Here is a 25980-nt window from a genome sequence, read left to right as displayed (position 1 = left end):
GTTTTAGTTGTGCATACAGTGTTTTTGCATGCAGTAGAATTAGTAGACAATTCCATTGCATGCAGTATGATTATAATACAGTTGGGTTGAGTTATTAACAGTAGAATTACAATGAGGTTGAACATTGTAACCCCCCCCCACACACACACCACCCCCACTTCTTCTCCCACAATGTTCTCCTGCCCCACACACACACACACACACACACACACACACCACCCCCACTTCTTCTCCCACAATGTTCTCCTGTGTCACTTCCCTCTTTGGGTTATTTCTCTTTTCTTCCAAATTCCTGATTTTGCTGACAACATATTTTACTAAAAAAAAAACGATTGCATGAGTTGCAATAACGGTATTGCATGAAGTCTCCATGGCCATAAAAGCGGAGTGTGGAGTCAGTGTTTCCTCACTCTTCTGACAGATCTCAGGCTGTGTGGAAGGTAACTGGCACTTACACATTACACACTCCATATTAGTACTACCACTAATACTATTACCAGTGATGATGATGATGAAAGGCAGTTATGAGTTTTGTTGATCATTTCATCTTTGATCATCATTGTATTTTTGGGGAAGTGTTTTATGACTATGCAGCAAGTGTTGTTGTTTCTATTGATGAGATGTTATATACATATATTTTTATATTCTTGCATTCAACACAAAAAAAACTTCCTGGTACAATGTGACATTACTCATCATTAATTCAGCACTTTTATTAGCATAACTAAACAATGGGGGTGTCATGGAGATTTGTGTGCAGCAACTACATGAAATCCACTAGTGGATCATAGGTTTGATTCCCACAACACAAATAAATGTTTGGTCATTAACACAATATTTAATGCATCATCACTTTTTATAAATATTCTATCATCAACAATAACAAAAATTGTGAGTGTATACAGTATAAAATTAATTTGATAGTAAAACATGAAAGTCATGCTAGTGCAAAAGTATGCTGTACATGACATACAACCAGGCGATGTGGTAGATTTGTGACATAACTGCCAAAGGAATGGCTTCAAAGTACACCTGAGATATGATACAATAGCTCCTCACAGGAGATTGAAGGAGGTTATAAAAGCTAATAGAAAAGACAGAAAGCATTAGGCCTAACATTCCATAAAGGGGGTAGTACAAACTTTTGGGTTTTCATTCTTTAAACTCACACTTTATTTTCTGTTTCTTCTAATGATGAAGGAACATTTTTAAAAACTGACCATTTATTAGGGGTCCAAGCAGAAAAGCTGTGGCAACCCTATTGTTTTTGCTCTCATTATAATTTTTTCCCACCTAAAAGTGGTTGTGTAGCAAAAAACTTAAGGCCTGTGAAATGTGAATGGACTGTGGATGTGAATTGAATGTGAAACTTCATAACATGGTCCCAGACCCCAGGTTAAATATTCAATTACATTTTGTTCAAGTACAGTTAGATCTAGCTTCAACATCCATGCATCATTTTGATCTTTGCAATCATTTGCCTCTTTTTCTACAGCAACTCCAAAAATAAGAGAAATGCTCCCTAAATCTACAATATGTATATATTCAGTTCAACATTAAAGTTTAATAATCCACAAAACAGAACACAAATACATATTTACCACATACAGAAAAAAAAAACACTAGGGATGTGATGCTCGAAAATAATGTCTCGAATCAGAGTTGAGCTTTTGAAGTGTTTCGAAACACTGTTGGTGGTTCAAAATGCCCACGTTATGTGCCCACGGCTAAGTGAATCTTTGGTGCATTTCACCGGTGTCGGCAACAAGCCGTTATGTGTCGGTGTGTTTAATTCACACTATTCATTTGTCAGTCATGATTGTGTAGCGGTTAGAGTGGCTGATTTTGCATGCTAGCCTATAGGCTGCTCAACTGTGGTTCGCTTTTGGTTTGAGGGATCATTTCAGATAACATTTGTTAGTTGATCAGCTTCTTACTTTATCATTAAAAAAATCGCCTATTTAAAATGCTTCCTTATCAGATCTAATATTGGACCTTTATTTTGATAGACTTTTTTTTCTATGGCAGTCATTTAACGGCGCAATGTCAAATAAATGCATCGGCATTTTGACATTCAACGGCGCATTTGAAGGAGGCTGCTTGCGAGACCGTATGGAATCGGCCTAGTCATTCCACTAAACCATACCTTACTAAAACCTAGCATAGCCTTCACGCATTTGCACTCCTCTATTATTTGAACTCATTGGCAAAATGAAACTAACTTCACCATAGTGTCAGTCAACGACAAGAGTTATATGCAGTTACTTTCACTATTGACTGACAATGGGTTACCATCGAAAACATAGGCTGGAAAAAGCAACACTTACCCTAATATTGCTCAAATGACTGAATAAAAAAACATTTATCCTGTAGAGGAGTTGCTTATATCTCATGACAGTGCATCTTCAGCTGTGCTCCATACGTGTCTCTCGCCTCTTCCCTAATCACTTTTAACTGTCATTACCAATTTGCAAATGAATAACTACTCATCATGAGATGTAAAGTATTTCGTAATATCTTTATTGTAATTATGTTTCCCATTGTAATCTGCAATCTGTAATGTTTTGCATGGACATGCTTGGTGTGCGTTTATGGATGATAGAAGGATGGTGCGTTGTGCACCCGCCAATATTACTGTTGACAATGCGCTCTTAAAATAACATATAAACAACTCGCCATAGACTTCTGACCAGGTGTATGTGATGTTCTCGTTATATGAGTCAATGACCAGACCAAGTGTTATTTACTTATTAAAGGTTCAGACCAGAAAGAGAGTGGTATTTAGTGGGTTTAGACTCAGACTACACCACTTGCGCATGCCTGTAGGGCAGGGGTCTCAAACTCAAATGAGCTGGGGGCCAATTCTGCCAACGTCATCTGATTGGAGGGCCGGCTATTTCTGAAAATGCAATTTTCTTTTTTTCAAATACCACACAAAACTGCAAACAGAAAGTGCAAGTGTTTTTATCTAGTTTTAGACACCTGTGCTAGCAACCTTAGCTTATAAATAAAATAATGATAAAATAAATATTAATACAAATTATAAAATAAATGAAAAACATAAAAACAGGTGTGTGTGTTTCACACCAAATACAAATATTTCCTCTCATAACTTTTTTAAACCTGGCAAACTAGGCATCAGGGTTAAGAAAGCAACACCATTGGATTTTTATATCAACATTTCAAAAGGCCATGGCTTGAAAATGGTCAGAGATGAAGTCCTACTGTAAATGTAAAAATCTTTGAGTAAAACAAAAGTTTATGAAGGGGGTACATTTACCCATGTAATTTGTCACTGGATGGCAAGCACCTCAAATTATGCACCTTTCAGTAAATACTGAATGAAGATATTTAAGCAGGTTTACTTTCCTTTTTTCATATTACCCACATAACAAATTAACAGGAAAACACCTAAGATGTATACCAACACCTAATATGTTGTGGTTTAGTAATAGATTACTACAATATAGGCCTACAATAAAGTATTCTGGTCAAACAGTTCCTATCACGGGTAATCTGCAGTACCCAGAAGTTCGCATCATATTGCGGTTGACTTTGTAGTTCTTTAGAGCCCTATTTCTACTAGCCCTGCTGTCTGTACCACATCCATTACGGACACTATCATCACGATTACCACTGCAACCTCCAAGCTATGTTGGGCAGAGGGTCGAAACAAGCATGGTATGCTTAGTGGACACCGTTGTATACACGCACCTCCATTCACAGACGCACCGTGACTATCACTGTCATAGACGATTGATCATAATCTCCAAAAGGATATTCTTCTTCAGAATTAGAATAGGTGAATAACATAGCTTACCTAAGACTTCATCGCACGTGAACGTTTTTCAACATTTGGTGTAGGCCTATTTCTGCTTAATTTCTGCTTCAATTTCTGCAACACTATGGCCTGCATCGCTTCCGCGTCATTACATATGCACGTCTTTGTGTTTCTCGCGTGTAATACAAGTATTTCCTGAAAACTTTGCGCAGCGATTTTGGGTTTGAATCAAGCTATGGATGTCTTGCACATAGTGGAGCAGAGTAGGCCTATAAATGACATTTGTCACCGTACCTGGATCTATCGTCTATTTTAATCATTATCGTTGTTTGTCGCAATTAATAGCCTCAAGGGCCGGATTACATTATTATTTTGTCATACGTCGCGGGCCGGAATTGGGCAGGACGCGGGCCGGGTGTTTGAGACCCCTGCTGTAGGGGGTCATGCAGTACGTCACTGTTGTGACAAATGTTACATCACATGAACATCATGTTACATCTCATTTTTAACAGAATAAACATCTCTGCAAACATTGTCTAAGAAATAACTCATTCACTTACTGATTTGTTTACAATATAACAGTAGTTGTAACTCAATTTTTAAAACCTACGCTAATGCATATGGTAATGCTCAAGTTCTTTTAAGTTTTTAGTATTCTTCACATCATAGAAATGCATTCATATCAAGTGAACTGTATATCCGGAACAGTTGAAAACACATTCATACAGATATTATAGCTGTCACTGAATCTAACAGTCAGATACATAACCTTCAATCAACAAGTGTAAACATTAACAGTTTTTTTTTCAAATTCAGCCTGGTGATTCAAACATCACTCGTAGTCTTTGAGGTGCGATGGCAGCCGACGATTAATCCTGGATGGATACCTTGGTGTTGCCACCACAACCGTGTCATTGACCGGATCGTCCGGATCTGTTTGAACCTCAGCATTGATCTTTTTGAAAAAAGAAGAATTCCTTGTTATCGAATGTCCATCTTTGGTCACTGTGACCATGGAGTCCTTGACCTCTGACACAGTGGATCGCTCACTATTGTATGGAGGTGTGAGCTTGTTGCGCTTGGGCTGTTGGCAAAGTACTGTGTCTCCAGGGGTCAGTGTGTTCGGCTTTGCGTGATGGTGTGAGTCGGAGTTGGACTTCATCTTTGCTTTCGCCGTCCTGTCACGCTCTCTGATGATGTGATCAGTGCTGTTGTCGCTGGCTATGGTGAGTAGCGGGATTTTGGTGTGTATCTTGCGCTGAAACATCAGCTCTGCAGGTGATGCATCTGTAGTGCTGTGTGGTGTGGAGCGGTACTCACGGAGACACAGTCTCTGTTTCCATGGGACGCTTTGAGTCTCTGCCACACGTATGGCCTCTCCGAGTGTGCGCATGAAACGTTCTGCTGTAGCATTTGCTTGGGGCCAGAGAGGTGTTATTTTGCGGTGGTGGAAGCCTAGATATGTAGCAAACTTCCCCGTTAAAAGGAAGGCCATTGTCTGCTTTCAGAACTCTGGGAATGCCAAACATGAAAAACACTTTGTCCAGGACAGGGATTACTGTATTGGCTGAGGCTGATCTGACCATCTCAACAACTGGGTATCGAGTGTACTCGTCTATGATGACCAGAAGGTATTCACCAGTCTGAAAAGGGCCATAGAAATCAGCGCATATATTATGCCAGGGAGCTTCTGGCAGGGTGAATCTCACGAAGCCTGTCAAACTGACATCAAAATATTATCTACCTCATTTGATTGATTTTTTAAATTTAAGTGACTGAATAGAATGTGAACTTTTATTTTCTGATAAAAGTATTATAGTAAACCAATTTAATATAACTTTATTTCAATGTTATGGTAGCAAGATCCAGAATAATTCTCATTACCGATATGGTAAATGACAAACGGAGACCATTAGTAAGCAAACTATTTTTTGATTTTTTTTTTCATTTACACAAATAATTACATTAAATGAACAGTACTGCACATCAACATGTATATTTTATATATTTTAAATTCCATTTTAAATGAATTAACTCTCATTACCGAAATACAATGTGTATTGTAGAGTTCAATTTTTCAAATAATCTCTTTGTTATAGATATATTTTGAACAAAATCCACTCGTGGGGCACAGTTAAGGAACATATTATAACAAAATGAAGACATTTTTGTCTCTGAGAAATAACATCTTTACAATATCTATGCATTTTTATGCATTACGGTAATGGAAAGTCTGTTACGGAGGATGAGAATTTATGTTACGGTAATGAGAATGATTTCATTTTACCAAATGAATTTCAGATACACACAGGAGAGGTGTTAAATTGCTAGTGTCACAGGAAGGGGATTTTCCAGAGTGGCCAGTCAACAACCAATCACTTTTACCATCCAAAAAATCACCAACAAACCAACCTTTGTGGGCAAAAAACATCACCAAAAGAGTAGCTTTCGAGAGCAATTCACTGGGCTTACAAGCAGATACAGTACCTTCCTTCGTCTGTGTTTTGTTGAATTAGAACCCATGACACCTCCAGAATGCTCAACAGTGGTGTCTGGCTTCCCAGATCTACCCTCCTCCACACTCCTGATTGGTTCTCTACCAACAAATACCAACAAATTCTTTGGGCATTCCTGTTCATTGTTGTGGCTGTTTATGATCCAATCAGCAACATAACCAGACAAACCTCAAGCCCTAGAGTTAACTCTCAGAGTCAATTCAGGTTGCTATGAGGGCCTCAGTCATGGCCACTTCCTTTTTCAGCTCCTTTCAGTGACCATATTTGAATACTAAAATTTAACAGAAGTGTTGTGATCGACTTACAAAGCTTCAAACACTTATCTTCACTGTGTGTGCTTGTCAGCCACCTTCCCTTACCTCTGATACCAGTTCTGCATACTTTAACTTTCAAAGGCTTTCTCCATCACATCATCAAAATAGAATAATTAGCACAATAAAGTAGACAATGTGCTTACTCTCCGAAAAAAAATGTCATGTCTGGTCTCAAAGCAGTCATATCCCTGACCGATATGTCTCTCCAATTGCAGTGGCATCCATGGCCCTAGCTCTCTCAGTTGATCTTCTTCTCCACATCATGCCAGTTCATCCATTTTCCTTGTTTTGCTTGAGGCATTGCTGTTGAACGTCTAGTTTGCTCCTCTTGTTCTCAAAACAAGCTGGTTACCACCTGTCTCTTCTCCTGTGCTGTAGACTTACCCCACACTTTCCAACTGATACAAAGACCAAACTCTTTTCTTCTTTTCTGCTCCTGCCCAACAACATTGTACCACCTCCCTAAATTCGTCATGTTTTTCACAATAGACGGAATCACCTCGCCATCAATATACAACTTTTCTTGCACTAGTTTCCCTCCCCTAATAGATACACCTGTACATTTGCTTGTTATCCATTTTATCATTCAACTTGGCCTACGGGTACATGGAGCTGACGGATACATGGCCACAGGTACATTGGTCATGTCACCCACATAGGCTCAGATGTGAGGTATCTGAGTGCCATCCTGCACCTTTTACTGTACCTCCAACAACCAATTTGACAACCCATTATGGTGCCCTCATAATTACCTCCATTGCCATGGTGAAAACCAATGGTAGTTAAAAGAAATAAAAAGAAAACATGACATTACTGATTGACAAGAGATAGAAAAAAAAAACACAAGCAACTGATTAAAACACTATCATTGGTCTTAATGCCGGTGTTGTGGTATGCCATGCAAGTAAACTTGGCACCAAAAAATGAGACCGAATCCACAGTCAAAAAACACAGAGCCAGTACAGAGCAGACCAGACAATCGGGGCAAAATTATATCAAGGGACCGGGCGAAACTGTAGATAAAACAGTAAAGTTAGTCAAAAATGTATGAAGATTTAACATGAAATAGGCTACGCTTGAAAAAATGAGCATCTGGGGAGGACAAAGCGGGATCACAAAGTGGTCACCACCTTTTAACAACGGGCTGAGAAAAAAGTTAGTGGAGAGAACACTAGATGTTAGGTGAACCTGACTAGTAGAGGGAACGGGTCATCTTATATCAAGATCATCACTGCATCATTACCACAACTCAGCTTCTCATTACCGTTATTACCCTTTAAAATGCATGGTAATGAGAAATTGGAGTAACGGTAATGAAATGTCCTTGACTAAGTTGGCAAATAACAGAAAATGCTAGCAAGCTATGTAACCTTAACCTTTACAAAATATTAAAGTCTTATATTGTCTTTATCATCATAAAATATAATTTCAAATATTTTTAAAAGCATTGAGTATCGCAGCATATCGGTAATGATAACCAACAGTGTAACAGAATAAAGATTCTATGACATTTAGACAAATATCATGATGTGAGAGAAGAGAGAACAACTGGACTTGATTCCATTTTAAACCTTTTGTCCCAAGTGATGCATCATGGGTCTGCTTGTTAATTTAATGGAACAGTGTACTTTTTATAGGCAGGCAAGTCGCATTACGGTAATGAGGAACATTTAGTGTGGACACAATATTTTTACAATAAATGTAACCTTTCCTTTTGCAAAATATCATAAATATAAATATTAACCATAAATATAGAAATTTTTACACAACTTTGCATAATCTTCTTCAATTTATGTAAAAAGGATTTTTCATGAAATTAAAACAAACAATAGAATAATGGATCCGGACACATTTCGGTAATGAGAATTCACTGTGATTTTTGTTTAAATTGCTATGAAATAGTGTTCTAATGATAGTAAAAAACATCTGTCCCTATAGTATTCTTTACTGTCTTTGTAGAAAATATCAATAGAACCTGGACATGTTAACCACAGCTTCATGAGAATCACCCGGCAGCTCAGACGTTCTTAGGGGTTCTGACTGTGTGACCAGTGTGTTGGCTTGACAGGCTAAACAGTTCTTAACAATGGATTCTGCTTTCTGGTCAATGTTAGGAAACCATACCTTTGATCTGAGCAGTGTCTTGGTCTTTACGATACCCTGATGTCCTTCATGGGCTAGCTGGAGTACTCTCTATTCGAGGGACGCATGGATGACGATCCTTGTGCCTCGGAGTATGATGTAATCAGAAAGTGACACGGTGAGCTCTCCACTGATTTGTCTGAACTTTTTCAATGTCTCTGTGTGTTGTGCGTCAACTGTGACTTTTCCCCATGTGTTGTTTCTGATGTGGGCACTGACCTGCTGCAGGATCGGATCTTTGCGTGTTTCCTCCTTTATTTCCACAAGAGTCATGGCTTTGGGCGTAGCATGTTGAGCCACAAAGTTGACGTATTCCTCTGCTACCTTCACTGCTCTTGTGTTCTCACCTGCTTGCAGCTGGATGGGGTGACGGGATATGTAGTCGGCAGGGTTTTCTGCGCCTTTCCTATACTCCACTCTGAGGTCGTAGGGCTGTAGCCTCAGTCCCCATCTCTCGATCCTCGCTGGTGGTTTTGAACGAGGGTTGTTCCATATGACCTCCAGAACTTTGTGGTCCGTGATGAGAGTGAATGGGTTGCCATACACATATAAATGAAAGTGTTCACAACTCCACACGATGGCCAACGCTTCCTTTTCAGTCTGTGAGAAGCGTCGCTTTACGTCACTGAGAGCACGGCTGGCGTATGCTATGGTGCGCCTCTGCTAGTTTGTTCTTTTGGTAAAGAATGGCGCCGAGGCCAACCGGGCTGGCGTCTACCACAAGCTCTGTATCTTTACCTGGGTCAAAGTATGACATCACCGTGTTGCTGGTCAGGCTGTCCTTGATAGTCTGTAGTGCTCTGACATGCTCTGGACCCCAGTGCCACGGTGTGTCCTTTCTGGTCAGCTCACGCAGTGGTGCTGAAATTGAGGCAAAGTCTTTGATGAATTGAGAGCAGTAGTTTGCCATGCCGAGCAGGCTTCGGACTTCAGGTCCGGGTTCGGGTCTTGTGGGTCGCTGGCTTCTTGTATGGCAGTAACCTTTTTGGGGTCAGCTGAGATGCCTCCAGCTGAGAAGATGAATCCGAAAAATTCAAGCTTAGGTTTGTTGAATTCACAATTATTCTTGTTGAACGTAAGCCCTCTTTCCCTCAGTCTATGAAACACTGCTTTGAGACTGTCATCATGTTCTTGCTGTGTTCGTCCGTAAACAATGATTTCATCACTTAGATTTTTCACACCTTTTATCCCTTGCAGTGTTTGACAGATGGCATTTGGGAACACCTCCGCTGCCGAAGATATACCAAAGTTCAAACGCTTATAGCGTCTCAAGCCAAGGTGTGTGGTGAAGGTAGTGATGTACCTGCTGTCCGGGCTGATGGTATCCGGCTGTCAGGTCAAGTTTAGAGAAAACCGTAGCACCATTTAACTTGTGGATTACATCATCCATAGTGGGGGTGATGTGTCGTTCGCGTTGGATGGCGATGTTCGCCTGTCTCATATCGACACAAACCCTCACCTTGTCCGGGTCCTTTGGCTTAGGTGGTGTGACGATCGGGGAAACCCATGGTGTAGGGCCTGAGACCATCTCGATGATGTCTTCCTCCTTAAGCTTTTTCAGCTCCTCTTCGACTTTTTGCCTGACGTGGAAGGGAACTCTCCGATGTGGCTGACAGGTAGGCTGAATGTCCTTGTTGATGTGGAGTTTCACTTGAAAATCTTTCAGTTTCCCAATGCCTTGGAACAACTCCGGGTAAGTCTCAGCTCATTTGCTATTGTGCCGTCTGCTGGAGAAGACACAGAGCTTATGACTTTGATGAGGCCCAGCTCATCAGCAGTGTTGTACCCTAGCAAGGTGGAGCTACCACCCTTTATTACGTAGAACTTCGCCAGTCTTTTTGTGCTCGGTCTCTGTGCTACATGTGAACGCACCATTTATGGGAAGTGGGCTTAGTGCTGCCATACAAGAATATTTTAATGTCAGCTGGGGTGAGCTGTGGGCTTGGTTTCAGTGTACTGATAACAGCTTCGCTAATAATGTTCACTGCGCCCCCTGAATCAATCAGTGCAGATATCCTTACCCCATTGAGTTTGATGTGTGTCCGTGGCTGTTTAGTGTTGTCGTCGCTGCTGGCAGCGAACACGTATGCTTCATCGCTGCTGGAGTGCAAGTTGTCTGTGTTGGTGCTTGTAATGTTGCACACTTTCCTGTGCGTTTTCTGACGTCCAGCGTTATCTCTGTAGTCTCTACGTTTTGTGTCAAAGTCTTATCTTGGTTGTCTCTGATTCGATCTGCACTGCTTTGCGAAGTGATTCAGTTTACCGCATGCTTTACAGTCCTTTCCTTTCGCAGGGCATTCGCCATTGTGTGGGTACTGTCCTCCGCAATTTTGGCACTGGTTGTTGGGGTGGCTCTCCCGGCGCGTCGGCTGGTGGCTGCTCGCCCCTTCTGGTACACTGCATTCACTGACACAGCACTCTCTTCCATGCATGCTGCTCAGACAGTTCCATTCTACTCCCATACTCTAACAGGTCGTTAAGGCTGGTCCCTGGTTCTCTATGCGCTCTCCTGCGCAGTCTGGTTGAACGGCAACTCTAAATCAACTGTGCCTTAATTTCTTTGTCGATGTCGGCAAACTCACAGTTTTTCGCTAGGATGCATAGTCTAGTGCAATATGTGTCTAAATTTTCATCTGGCTGCTGCACTGCCTTTCTGAACATGTATATTTGATATTGTACGTTCTTTTTAGGTTCGAAGTATGGGCTTAGCTTCCGCTTAACATCTGCAAATTTGTCCTGGTCGGCAGCTAACGTGTCATATATGTCATGTACGTGCTCGCCTGCTAAGTGCAGTAGTAATGCTTTCTGTCTAGCATCTCCAGTAATGTTCATTGCAGTAATGTAATTGTCAAACCTTTGCAGCCATTTAGTCCAGCGTGGTCCCACGGTGGTTGGATCAGCTTCGATATCGAAGGCTGGCAGAGCAACTGTGTTGATGAGTGCCATTTTTTTAAAGATTATCTTTTTCATTTACTACTCCAGTATGTTAGGTTAGCTTGCACGCCGAGCTAGCTGGCTAAGCACTACTTGTCCTCACGTGTTTTCCATTTTCCACGTTTTCCTTTCTTCTTCTTTTGTTTGGAGTGTAGGCGTTTCCTTCAGTTTTGTCCTCGTCGCCAATGTAATGTTCTCGTTATACGAGTCAATGACCAGACCGAGTGTTAAGAAAGTGTCCTTTACTTATTAAAGGTTGGAGGCAAACATACGTCTGTACTGCATGCTCGCAGGCTCTGCTCAAACTACACCACTTGCACATGCCTGTAGGGGGTCATGCAGTATGTCACTGTTGTGACAAATGTTACATCTCATGAACATTACAGTGTACAATAGCGATTTTTATACAATGCGCCAGGCCACTCCCTAGGTTGTTAATTACCACACTCCTGGGCGCATTGTTTAAAAAATAAACGTGCAAAATAAGGAATTAAACTTTGCGCCGGGTGGAAAATGAGTTTTACGCCATGCGCCAAGGTGCACAATACAGCCCACCATATCTGTTAGCTTATTGATCGCTAAAACATTATATGGTTCGCAACTTAATGAACATGGGAAATTGTGGGTCCCAAAGCCAGACCAGTTAAGAACCACTGATTTAGAGAACACTAGCAGCAGCAGTAAGCTACATTTCTGTGTTACTTGATGAGGTCTCCCATCCAGCTACTGACTAAGGACATTACTGCTTAGCTTTTGACCAGTTCCTCCAAGATTTTCTTTTAATATTGTGTTGGTAACAGTACCTTTCTTTGGCTTATATAATGTTGGTGCAAATTGTTTGCTGCTAAATTAATTAACGGTAAGACAAATCTGATGTACTACTGTTACTTGTTGAGGAAACATGCAGTTCTGCTGTGAAAAACAGACTTTGTGTGGGTATTAACAGGTGCAGCCATGGGTGGACAGACAGAGAGAGCCCAGGTTCTGTGGTTACTGCTGTTTGTAAGTCTCGTGTGTAAGACCGTGGAGTTTGGTAAGACACCGCAATGCTGCTTTTACCTCATAATAAACACCACTGTGCCACTTAACTCTGCATAAAATTAATTATTATTAATATCAGTAGTTTTAGCATTACATAATAAGAACAGTATACAAAAAAAGGAGGCATAACTGGAGCACACAGATGTGGGATGTTCCTTATTTTTTAGACTTTTCAATGGTCTTTTCAACATGTCAGTGGTTTACATCTTCACCAGAGATGGACTTGGATGAAGAAATAAACCATTGAAACTTTAGTCTTTTTTACTGTACCGACCAGAAATAAGAAATAAAAATATGAGGAACATCCACATCTGTGTGATCCAGACGATTATTCCCTTTCTTTACATGATCAGTCCTCAAGCACTGGATTGCTAATCAGAAGTGCTGTGGAATTATCGTTTTTACATACACATATTTGGTATTTACAGCCAAACTAGGCTGAAGTAAAAGACTCATGCTTTTACTTTTAGGATGAAAACAAGGTTCAACAGGGTGTTTTATTTCATTAATATCAAACATCAGACACCCAGTCTCAAAATGCCTTTTGGTCAAACTGATCTGCAATATATTTTACATCAATAACATAGAATTGGAGGGTTAATTGGATTTGGAGGGTTAGCCTCCATATTCACATGTTAGTGGCCATCAAGGACGTTTTTTCCCACAGGTTTCAATAATGTGACGTTTGTAGGTAAGGTGATAAACAGTCAGTTACATCCTTGGCTGAGGTGGTAACCTATCAGTCTCTTGAGTTCTTTATAATAACTGTATGGTCTCTACAGAGTTGTCAGATGAGGATTGGGAGGACCTACCTGCAAGCCTAGTCTCTCTTCACAGGCTGAGGGGACTGCACGACCAGATTACCCATGAGGCAAAACCTGACACCCAGTAAGCCTTAATAGCTGTACACATACACACTGTATACTGATTTCACACACATGTATGCACATTTATGAAATAAGACAGACTATACAAATAAATCCATGTTTGCAGCATGCACACACTACATATAGGGTACTCACACCAGCAAAGTCCTTAGTTCACTTTCTTTGGTCCAGACTAAATGGTTTGGTGCAGTTGGTTTTCACATTGCACTTTTCACAAGAGGCCCAGAATTTATAAACAAAAGCATATGTGTGCAAAGATTGTTCAATCATTGAATCATTGGTTTGTCCATTTATCCTTATGATCTGAATTTATACAACTTCTCCTGCTGCCACAGTCTCCCTTTGTTCCGAGCAGCAATGTTCCAGAGAAGTTATGGACCAGCTATCCGTCAATTGTCAGATTCTGAAAGGTAAAACTAGATGTTCTCGGTATGAAATGTTAAACAATTTGTGGTTACAGTTAAAATTAAATAAAGAAATAAAATAACACTTGTGTGTTTGTGCACTATAGTGTTCCACAGGATAAAAATACAGAGGAGGACATATTTGAAGTTTTGAAAGACTGTCAGGATTTACCACAGTGCCTTCTCCAAAAGGAACAGGTAAGAAACGTAACATTAATAAATAAAATAAAGATTTAACATTAATAAATCAGTACCAACACCTACAAAAGAGGGTGGTTATCAACTAACCTCCATTATTTGTTCCTGTTATATTCTCCTTTAATTATAGGAATATATATTTTGTCTAGCTTATAGTATGTTTCTACAACATCATTTAGTACAACATCAGCAACAAAATTATACAAATTTACATTTTATATCAATAACCAAACTGCTGAATATCATTTTACTATGTCTTCGAATGATAGACATTTGCTTACACAATTGTTTCTCACAGGACTTCAAAGGTTTTCTGGTACATGTTGAGGGACAAAAGCTTCAAGACTCACTGCTGTCTGCATCAGAATGGTCATACAACTATCGAAACAAAGTTCTCCTCTTGATGGATGAGAAGGCAGAGACACTACAGAGAGCAGAAGACGAATACCAAGAGGACCCTCTGAACTCCATGAAGGTTGGACAAGCGTGCCTATACAATGTCTCGTGCTTCACAACAGTTAACAGGGACACAGTGGTGAGGATATTTGGTCGCACCTCAGAAGATGGAAGCAGTCTATCAGAGTATAGGGGTTCAACATTGGCTACAAAACTGCTTCAGACAGAACTTAAATCTGCATCTCTATTCTCTATTGATGGCAACACAAGTGATTATTTTCAGATAAATTTTATGAGAGTATTTAAAACGCATGGACTTAGTGCTGTATTGGAAACTAACAAAAAGGACTATCAGATACTTGATCATAATGACTTAGTTGTCAAGTACACTCCCAAAATTTCAGCACGAGACCACACAACCCAGTATGATAAACAAAGTATCCTAATCATGGAAGATGACCCAGTGGTACGGCAAGCCGCCACCTTCCTGTATGAGAAACACCCCACAGTAACCTCTGTGTACATGCTGGATCAGAACGGTCATCCTAAATTAATCAAAGGAGATCCCTCGCTTTTGTCGCAGGATAGCCGACTGGTTCTAGTAGGTCATGGAAAAAAGGGCAGCGATAAGGAAACGAGGCTGGCTGGGTACCAGGCAGAGGAGGTGGGTGAGATTGTCTCACGGATGAAGAGGTTGGGGGGAGAGATCAAAACCATCAGTGTTGTGGCCTGTGAGGTTGGCTCTGATGAATCCTTCATCACCAAATTACTGAACGAGCTCCATGCCAGGTCAGTCCACGCAGAGCTTCATTTGAGGAGCTCCGTTTTACAGGTGAGCCAGTCGGGAGAGAAAGTTACATTGGAGATCACACCCAGCGGACTGGAGGTCATGAGGCATAAAGACGACAGCAAGAAAGTGATTGCTTGGAGGAGAGAGGACGGGAAGACAACCATCAAAAGTCTGTCCAACAGCAAAGGAAAGGAGGTTTTTTCAAATGAGAAAAACTTTCTGGGTGGCAGTGAGCAACAAAACCCCCCAGTTGAACCAAAGAGATTTGTCAATCAAAATGTACGCAAGCCCCAGACTGATGTCCTGGAGAAATTGGCATGGGCCTTTTTTGGAAATCGAGATGTAGGTAACTTAAATCGGCCTAAAATATCATTTAATGCAAAATATGTCTGGAGATATAGAAATGAAAATCCAGAGTATTTTGTAGGAAACAGTTTCAGAATAAAACGGAAGATGGAAAACTGCTATGAAATCAAGTCAGCTGAAGATATTCTTAATTTGATCACTCATTTTGCTAACTATGGAGACTATGGAAAACCTGCATTTATTATGTTGCACGACTGGATTTTCTCCATAGACACCAATACCCTTTACATATATCCTATTGGGAAACGGTTGAACAATAATGAGATCGGTGATGATAGCAAAATAGAGATGATCAGAAACAGCATTGATGAGCAGGTAAACAATCATGACTATCCGGCCATACGCTCAGCAATTGCAGAGAAAGGAGAAAATAGTTATGGTATATTTGCCAGGAAAACTCTATACAGCCAAAACAGAGAGACACTATCCATCTCAACAGAAGCCTGGTTTAGCACATACTTTCTTGCCTCAGTAATATCAGAGTCTGCAAGAAACTTTCGGACATTTCCATTGATTACAATGGCATTGAGCATGACCAATGACAATGGTGTTTTAAAAGAAGAGGGACTGAAATTTCTGTTAGAAAATCATCCAATGGCAAGAGGTGGTACTTGGATAAACAATCCTGAAAGAGGCTTTTATGGTTCAAGTGATGTGCCACGAATGGTCAAACAGGAAGAACTACAAATGAAACAAATAGCTCTAAAGAGACTAATTAAAAATGAAGGCAAAGTCTACGAAGCATGGCTGTCTCACATAGACAAACAGGAATTTACTCCAGATTTGGCCAAAAACTTAATTCGGCATGTGAACAGTAATCAAGAACCGGGACCTAACTCAGACAAATTAATCAATTTTCAAAATGCAATCCAACAATACTCAGATGCCATCAACAAGCAACAGTCTAACCAGGGGTTCTCCGGGGCCTTAGGAGGATCAACTGAGGGAGCCGTAACAGGGCAAGATCTGCATGCATATGCAAATGTGGAGCAGTCGATGAAGCTCTCCTCCCATTACTCACGGTCCTCTGCTGTCCTGTCTGGAGAGATTCAAGCTCATTTACAAAAGCAGTTTGGAGAGTCACTGAGAAACTTTGTTCTCAAACACAACAGCATCCAAGTGAAAGACGGGGAGTGCTACTTTGAGGTAATATCAAAGAAAAACCCTCATGAGAAATACAGTGCCAAAGTAAAACTACCAGAAGAGGGACAGGTGCATATGGACAAGATCAGGAAAAGTATGGAGAGCATTTCAGAGATGAAGATTCCAGAGCCTGGAAAGACCCAGATGGGCTCGGGGCACTTGGAACGCACAGGGATGGCTATGGGAGTCATGGGACTGATGTTGGGTGCCAAAGGAGCTGTAGAATCCTTTGAGAGAGGTGACATAGAACATGGAGTCATGGGAACTCTGCAGACAGCTCACGGAGCCACCGGACTGAGCATGGCACTGCTTGGGAAAAAACTAGCAGTCACAAAAAACATTAAGGTTATCAGAACCATTAATACAATATTGAGAAACCCAGTCTCTAAAGCCGCATTACGAGTGATGCCAGTGGTCGGAATTGGATTTGGAATATACAGCATTACTGAGGATGTCAAAAGAGGAGATGCACTGGGATATATTGATGTTGGATTTGATTCACTCATGATTGTATTGGATGTGCTTGAGTTGGTACCAGTACTAGCACCAATAATAGCTCCTCTTAACTTGGCCATCAGTGCAATTCGTATGATTTTTGATGATGTCTATTTAAGCATAGAGTCTGAGCTGAGCAACCTTCCACCAGATGCTGGAATGCTGGACAAAATTGGGGCCTTTTTTCGTGGCCTCGGTAAGGGGTTTCTGCATTTTGTCTTAGATATTGTTAGTTTTTTTTATACCATACCCTATCGTGAGATTGAGGAAGGACGGCGGCTTGTGGAACAGATATCTGACTACCGGAAATACTACTCCTTCAGAGAGGTCCAGGCCCATAGAACAGCTATTGATTTCACAGGCGGAGAAATGTCAATGAGTGGGGGGGGTATAACATTCTGTCTGTCTGATGACTGGTCTTCAAAATTTTGCATGGATTATTTTGTCTCCTCTGAAACAACCCTTGGTCACAAATGTTGGACAATTGACACAAACAACATAAAAGATATAATCCTTGGAATTGGGGAATCTCACCAATTACAGTACAGCACCATACATAGAAAAGTATTACTATTCATACCTGCTGGTTCCATAGATGTAGTCTCTGGCTATAAGGTTATCCCCAACACCAGATATGGAAATTATGAAGGAAACAATCAGGACAATAACTTCTTCGCTGTTCAGACTAATGAAGATAAACACATTATGGAAATAATGTTCAGCTATTATTACAGACTTTATGGGAAGAATGGTGATGACACCTTCTATTTGGGACCACAGAAAAGTTATGTGGAAGGTCAGGGGGGTAGAGACACCTACATTATTCCCAGTCAGGGAGGCAGCACAGTCATTAACAACTATGACTCTGTGAAAACAATGGACATGCTTGTGTTAAACGTTTACTTCCGGCAGTTATCTGTGAAAAAATCTGGGAATGATGTGATTTTAAATTTCTTGAATACTCATAATGTTAGAATATTGAATTGGTTTGTCGGAGAGGAGTACCGCCACATAAACATGATGTCAGAGGATGGTGTCTGTTTTGACATTCCAAGTGTTGTGGTATCCTCTATCAAACTAGTTGCTCAGAGTATAAATATGATGTCTAAAACTGAAGGTCAAATAGTTGATGCATCCCGACCTCCTCTCAACACAGTGATCAATGTCTTTGGTTCAGCACACAATGACCAGCTGACAGGTAATGCTGAGAATAACTTCATTGATGGGGGAGGAGGCAGCGACACCTTGAGAGGAAAGGAAGGGGAGGATATCTACATGATTAAAAAACGAGCAAATTCAGCAGTGTCCATTGAAAACTATTCCAGTGACAACAAACAGGACATGATGCTCCTTGAGGCAAAGATTCATGACATCAAAGTCAGGGTGTTCGGTGACCATGTGATACTGGCACCCTTTGCTGATCAAAGCTCTTCCATCACTCTTCTAAACTGGTTTCGTTCAGAAGCAGATCGGCACCTGGTGATTGTCACAGAGGATTTTATAACTTTCACAGTTTCAACAGACCGATCCTCTTGCATGACATCCAACCCTTTCATGAGTAAGTGCATCTTAGTTCAAGTTTTGGATTACAGCAAATCCAAATATCCTCTTCAAGTGGACCTGGAAGGGGACGAGGTTTACGAACAAGTCACAGAGGTGCGAGGATCCGACTTGAATGACAATATCAGAGGTAACAGCCAGCAAAACACTATAGTTCCAGGAAAAGGTACTGATTTCCTTTGCGGTCGAGGAGGGAATGATTGGTACGTTGTTACTCCAGGTTACGGATTGAAAACTGTTGACAATTACTCTCCAGACCTCGCAGCAGACATGCTGTACATGAGAGAAGCATATGAGTTCATCAAATGCAAGTGTGATGGAGAAAACCTTAAGTTGTTAGTAAATGACACTGAGCAAGTCTTCATCAAGGGGTGGTTTGGTTCAATTATGTCTCAACATCTTCAGATTCAGTCATCTGATGGAGTGATTTTCAACCTGCCATCCAGCAAATTTATTTGTGAACTTGCCACTTCACTCACAAACAGTAAAACTTTCCAAAGACAAATGGATTCACAAATGTTTAACAAGATTTCTGAAAGAATAGCAAATGATGGTATCCAACAATCAACATTGCTAGGACCTTGTGTATATGATGTTGATGAGAGTGCTGGTGTTTTGGAGGTAATGTGTCGTGCCGCACCAGATTCTTTAGTGTTTCGTGGCTCTTTCGCAGGCCAAGAAAAGTTTCAGGATCACGGCTGTCCTTATTCAGATCAGCCTTTGTTCTCCTCAGGGTCTATGTCAAGAAGATATGAGATTTACCAAATGGTATGCAAGTACACGCTGAACTTGAAGTACCCACAAACGGTGGACAATAGACAAAAGAGAAGTGCCTCACCCATGTTCATGAATGAAAGAGAGTTTGTATCTGTGTTAGAATTATATGGCTCCTCAGGATTTGTTGACATGACTGGCAATGCAAAAGACAACAAACTGGACCCTTACACAGGGGGTGGACTAATGGCAGGGTTAGATGGTACAGACACCTATGTGGTGAAATCTGAATACGGAACAAATGTTGAGATAGATAACTTATCAAAAGACATGAAGGAAGACACAGTTCTCCTCGAAGCTGACTTTTTCAGTGGGTCACTCACAGTTTTGTCTGAAGGATATAATGTTCTGATCAAAGCCAAAAAGAAAGGTCACGATATGCAGGTCCGTTTGCATAAATATCACCTAGGTGAACAGTACCAACACCTGTCCTTTGTGACATCTGATGGAGTACACTTTCGGCTTGGATATCTGGAGGATGCAAACCCTGAGACTATGTTGATCAAAGCCTACAAAATCAAGCTGGAAAATGAGTGGACTGATTGCCGAATGGATTTAAATGCATATGCAAACCTTTCAGCCATTCATACAGTCCAAGGATGCCCACAGCAATCCAATAGCATTGAAGGTAATGATTTGGACAATGCTCTCAGAGGTGGCGTGAAGGTTGACACAATAGATGGAGGCCCTGGTCACGACACCTTGATGGGGGGACAGGGAAATGACATCCTTCTGGGGGGCAGCGGTGACGACACCCTTTATGGAGAAGAAGGGGATGACACCATGATGGGAGGGCCAGGGTCTGATGCTTTCATCCCTGGACCAGGGGCAGACTTGATGGATGGCGGTGCAGGAAGAGACACAGTGTTTTACCAGGGAAACCACAGCAATGGTGAAGGGGTCTACATCAACCTGCTTACTGGTGAGTGTCGGCAGGCTGACGCAGAAGGGGATGTGCTGAAAGATGTTGAGAACGTGGTTGGCACCATCTACTCTGACATACTGGTGGCAGGCTACGAGCCAACTCTCCTCAAAGGATCTGATGGCAACGATGTCCTTGTGTCTCAAGCTGGACAGGACTACTTAGTAGGTGGAGGCGGAAGTGATGTGTACATGATGGTCTCCCCACGAGGCACCATCATCATTGACAACTGCGCTGATGACAATGCCACCGACGTCCTGTACCTCCGTTCCATGTCTGCGGACTCTGTCCACTGCTCACAGACAAACACCAGCCTGAGTCTGTCATTCAAGGATGAAGCCAAAGCCATGCGGGTAGAACTGAAAGACTGGATAATCGGGAGTGACACATGTAGGCACCTGCTGCTTATCCTGAAAGAGGGGGAAACTACTGTAGAAGTCCTTCAGCAAAAATGCAAAGGTAACGTTCATAGTAGAGAAAGATAAATTGTTGAATTATGCTGTATCTTGCCATATCTTTGCTTTTGAGTTGCTTTTGAGTTCAATCTAAAAGTTGGTTGAAAAATATTTGAAATAATGAAGTTATATCCAAGTTGTGTCTATATCCTCATCCTTCTATATACTCCATATTCTGTACTGGTTGTTAGACATTTCATAAAATGATTAAATCTTCTTGCATCCATGGATGATTTGTATGTGCTATTTGCATTTATACACTGAAAGCCCATTTAGCATTGTATTTGATATCAGGCAAGTTTGCAAAGTTCACCAAAGATGAGCTCTCACCTTTTTTAGCGCAAGTAAACTGAAGGGCCTGATACCTTCATTTACCATACTTTCAATTAATTTGGAACATTCACAAAGGCTTCCATCCAAAACCATTCAAATGTCAGCAGTCTACAGAAATATTAACCACTCTCGTTCTAAGGACACAATCCATTCTCATTCTTATTACAATCAAACCCACTTGTAGATACACATTGCTACTGGACAGAATGAAGGACATGGTAGATCTGTAACATATCTTTGTCCTTATTTTCAGTCTTGCTGTCAGTGGCATTTAATCTACTGTGGGTCAGGAGTTAAACCATGTTTTAGTGATGATGTCATTCAATCAAAACATTCATTAATTGATAATGTTTACGGTGATTGTGGAAACGTGAGAGGAACTTCCTTGGTCCCTTGTGTCAGATTGCCAGAGATCACTCAGCTGTTTAAATATTTTGAGGATAAGCAACCTGGACTTTTGTCAACAAATACGTTAATTACCTTAGTAGCCTACCGGTAAGTTCCTCACCAGAAATGAAAAAGTCAGTTTGTATCACCGGTGGAAGTCACGTTCTTATCTTCAGCTCATAATTTAGAAGAATACTCAAAACAAAAGTACCTAATCCTAAAACACGTCACAGTGAAATGACTACTCTAAACAGGTAGACATGGCCCTGGAGAATAGCTGTAAGCATCCAGTGGCATTCCCTTTGCAGTAACATGACAAACCATCTACCATTCCGCTCTAACACACATGCTGGACTGTAATGTCAACATGACTCCGTCTTTCTCTCTTCCATGCGTTGCTTGCAACACTGACACACACACACACACACACACACACACACACACACACACACACACACACACACACAGAGACATGCCTGTGGAGTGGCATCTGATTACCTTCTGACCATGTTATTCTTTTGGCTTTCAAGCCACTCTTTAATATTTATCTGCCTCAGTTACTTGAGGCTAACTGAGGAGTACATCAGTTCAGTGATTTCCATCCAGCAGAGTGATCAGCACTGACTGTAGGGCATTCTGGTGTTGGTGAGGTAGCAGGGAGATTGCTTGGCTTCAGTCCAGCAGAAGTAGTGATGGGCAAACCAGGGCTTTATGAAATAATTAAACATTTGAAGCAATCACATAGAAAATACAGCATATGAAAATATTGAATGTATATGGAATGACTCATAGTATGCTGTCTATTCAAAAGCACTGTCTTCAAAGTACTGTCAGTTCTGCTGCCACTGTATATACATAGGATATGTGAGATAATACATATCTAGCCAAATAGGCTTACCCTGGAAATTCAGAGTTCTCGCGAGAGCACAATTTGAATTGTCTCTGCGAGACACTCTGGCAATGAGTAATGATGCACATTACTTTTACCCCTCGCGAGGAACCAATCACATCGGTGTATCTGATATAGTCAGGCCAGATGACGATAGCGCTGCAATGAATCAGTCAGTAAACATTGGTCGTAGTAGTGTTATCCAAATGCGTCGAAATTCTGGAATCATCAGTCGTGGTTTGGAATCTCCAGGCTAACATAGACATACTGTACGTCTCAGATTATAATGGCTTAAACTGACCTCTTGTGGTCATAATGGAGTAGATCTTGTGTCTACTTCTGTGCACCGATACAGTGTCTACTAATGTGTACTTTTCTCTCTCACTCACACACAGTAATATATATCAGCAAGATATGCTTCAGGCTCTCGGACCTTCCAGAAACTTTGCAGGTTGAACATACAATGGGAAATAAGAACTGTACTACTTTTACTTTAACAGTTACTGCACTGAAAGCTTAGAGTATATCATACAAGCAGGCCTGGAGCAGAGGGTGGTTCTATCCTTCCTCCAACTCAGATTGCATTCTGCCTTTAAGTTAATAAAACTGTGTACAATTAGATGTAGCAAATAGCGGTACAAAATATGACACTGAGTCCTGTACTTACTAACCTGACTCCGCCAGATGGATTGTTTCACATTTGCTCGGCATACTGTATCCATCTGGGAATGTTCCGTTGGAGAACTTTTGGGAAGGGGCGAAAATACTGGTTAGCTGATTGGATAAACCATCTGTCTATCACCACCTATGTTGGTGATAGACGGGCCAAATCAACCAATCAGATCAATGAAGTGTTCTTCTAATGCCATCGTTTAACATACAATTAAGTTAGGTAACGTAGCTAACGTTAACGTTTTTAAACTTACCATTTGTATGTGACATGAACCTCATCAACGACAATCCCCACCAAGTTTTCACGGTACACTTCTGTAGAAAGCATATTCCTCCATTTCTCGTTAAGTAACCAAAATTCAGGGCTACTAAACACCAACTGGAATCGGCCGTGGAGGATGTCTATGTCGTTCACTCCTCCCAGCTGGCTGAGACTCCTAGCTTCCCAGCTTCCCCCAGAATACTCTCTAATTCGGATAAAACTTGCACGATAGCTATGCTCATCTCATCAGTGGAAGCCATCATGTTGTTTAGACGAACAGTCGATTCAAACAAACCCGCCTCAAAACCAACGCTGGAGCAGTATCAGACTCAAATTCTGACTATAATTGAGTATGACAATGTCAGGCTACCTTGTTTGGGCAAAGTCATGGAATATCAGGGAATTTTGTAACAGTTTAAAATGCACTCACCAAAGTACATTAGATTACACTTTACTTGACAGTATCGACATAAGAGTGACATGACTATGGCAAGCCGATTGAGCATTTATTCAGATATCTTGATATCAGGCATAATTGTCATGTACATGCAAGCCATTTCTGTCCACTAGTTAACTAGTGAGCCATTTCTGTGTGAACTAGTTAACTAGTGACAGCCAAAATGCTTACTAGTTAACTAGTAATGCTCAGCATGTTCACTAGTTAACTAGTGGACACTGAAATGTGCACTAGTTAACTAGTTTAAAGACTTCTATATTGTACTAGTCAACTAGTAAGGTACAAAAATGTTTACTAGCTGACTACTGAATGTCAAATTCCCACTTGTTAACTTCTATGTAATTTGGCCAGCCGCTTGAGCATTTATTCTGATATCTTGATATCAGGCCAACATGCAAGCCATTTTTGTCAACTAGTTAACTAGTGAGCCATGATTGTGCACACTAGTTAACTAGTGACAGCATAAATCCCCACTAGTTAACTAGTGAACACATATTAGCTTCACTAGTTAACTAGTGAGAGCCAGAAATGCCTTTTGGCTCCCACTAGTTAACTAGTGTGCATATTTTGGCCCTCACTAGTTAACTAGTTAACACAAACATGGCTCACTAGTTAACTAGTTGACAAAAATGGCTTACATGTACATGACAATTATGCCTGATATCAAGATATCAGAATAAATGCTCAATCGGCTTGCCATACATGACACTGTCATGAATGTGTCATAAACAAGTCATAAACGTTTATGACATAATGCTTCCGTTATTAAGTATCATTTTGTTTTTGTCATAGCAAGTTAAGGTTAGGATTAGGGTTAGGTTTAGGTTAGACTTAGGGTTAGTATTAGGATTAGGGTTAAGGTTAGAGGTAACACTTTACTTGACGGGTGAGTTCATAGCATATTCATAGCAGCTGTCATAAACTGCACATAAATCATTCATGACTGTTTCATGAGACATGACTCAACATTCATACCAAACCTTTCATGAATGTGAAAGACAATGTGTTATGAACTCACCCGTCAAGTAAAGTGTTACCAGGTTAGAGGTTAGGATTAGGGTTAGAGTTCATGTGTCATGACAGTGTCATGTCACTCTTAGTGTCGATACTGTCAAGTAAAGTGTTACCGTACATTAATACAATTATATTTGGTTATATTTTGGTTATTAAGAGTAGTTGTGGTTATCCCAACTTTGTTTGCTTGCTAGGTTAGCAGGTTAGCTTATGGTCCCATACTGTAAATCTAACTTGATTTCTAACTTAATTAATTAACTAAATGAGAACTAAATGTTTTGAAATTAATATTTTTCCTTTGTGTATTCAACACGTTTAGCTTCAATACGGCATCGTTTTCAGAAGTATTTCAGAAGTAATTAGTCCTAAGGAAAATTAAGTTTTCAATTAAACTATAAAACTGATAAAGTTCATCAAGGTTTGTGAAGACTATATACTGTATGTGGAAATGCATTGGTCGTTTTACGTTTGGCATTATGTAGACTGATACTGACTGCTTGGTATGTCCTGCCATGTAAGGGACGGGACAATGGTTTTCATCCAAAACCATTGGGATGTCAGCATTCTGAATAAAGTATTGGCCAACCTCATTGGATACCATCCATCACTTTTCCTATAACAATCTAAGTTTCTTGTAGATACATGTAAATGTTGCCACTGAACAGAATAACGTATATGGGAGAGTTTATTCTTAGAGCTGTAATAGATCTCTGTCCTTATCTTAAGTCTTGCTGTCAGTGGCATTTAATCTACTGTGTGGTGGGTCGGGAGTCAAACCATGTTTTAATGACGATGCCATTCGATCAAAACATTGATTAATTGATAATGTCCAAGGTGGTTGTGGAAAT

At 40.7% G+C, this 25980-nt stretch overlaps 1 protein-coding gene across 1 annotated transcript; it reads left to right on the top strand.

Annotated features, from left to right (window-relative positions):
- Nucleotides 1-381: 381 nt before the first annotated feature.
- LOC121698577 lies at nt 382-21344 on the top strand. Its single transcript, XM_042080786.1, has 6 exons — nt 382-440; nt 12634-12720; nt 13511-13616; nt 13951-14025; nt 14127-14217; nt 14516-21344. The coding sequence occupies exons 2-6, from the start codon at nt 12642-12644 to the stop codon at nt 21146-21148; spliced, it is 6984 nt and encodes a 2327-aa protein (XP_041936720.1). The 5' UTR covers nt 382-440; nt 12634-12641; the 3' UTR covers nt 21149-21344.
- The last annotated feature ends 4636 nt before the right edge of the window (nt 21345-25980 follow it).

This window comes from Alosa sapidissima, chromosome 23 (genome assembly GCF_018492685.1).
Source record: "Alosa sapidissima isolate fAloSap1 chromosome 23, fAloSap1.pri, whole genome shotgun sequence".
NCBI classification, from domain to species: domain Eukaryota; kingdom Metazoa; phylum Chordata; class Actinopteri; order Clupeiformes; family Clupeidae; genus Alosa; species Alosa sapidissima.
Note: the sequence above shows the minus strand (reverse complement) of the source record. Positions and strands in the feature narration are given on the sequence as shown.

Excerpts from the sequence above, each read along its gene's own strand:
- LOC121698577 (XM_042080786.1), top strand. The coding sequence starts at position 12,642 with ATGGGTGGACAGACAGAGAGAGCCCAGGTTCTGTGGTTACTGCTGTTT. Across the intron at positions 14,026-14,126 it reads CAATTGTCAGATTCTGAAAG|TGTTCCACAGGATAAAAATA; the intron begins GTAAAACTAGAT and ends TGTGCACTATAG. Across the intron at positions 14,218-14,515 it reads GCCTTCTCCAAAAGGAACAG|GACTTCAAAGGTTTTCTGGT; the intron begins GTAAGAAACGTA and ends TGTTTCTCACAG.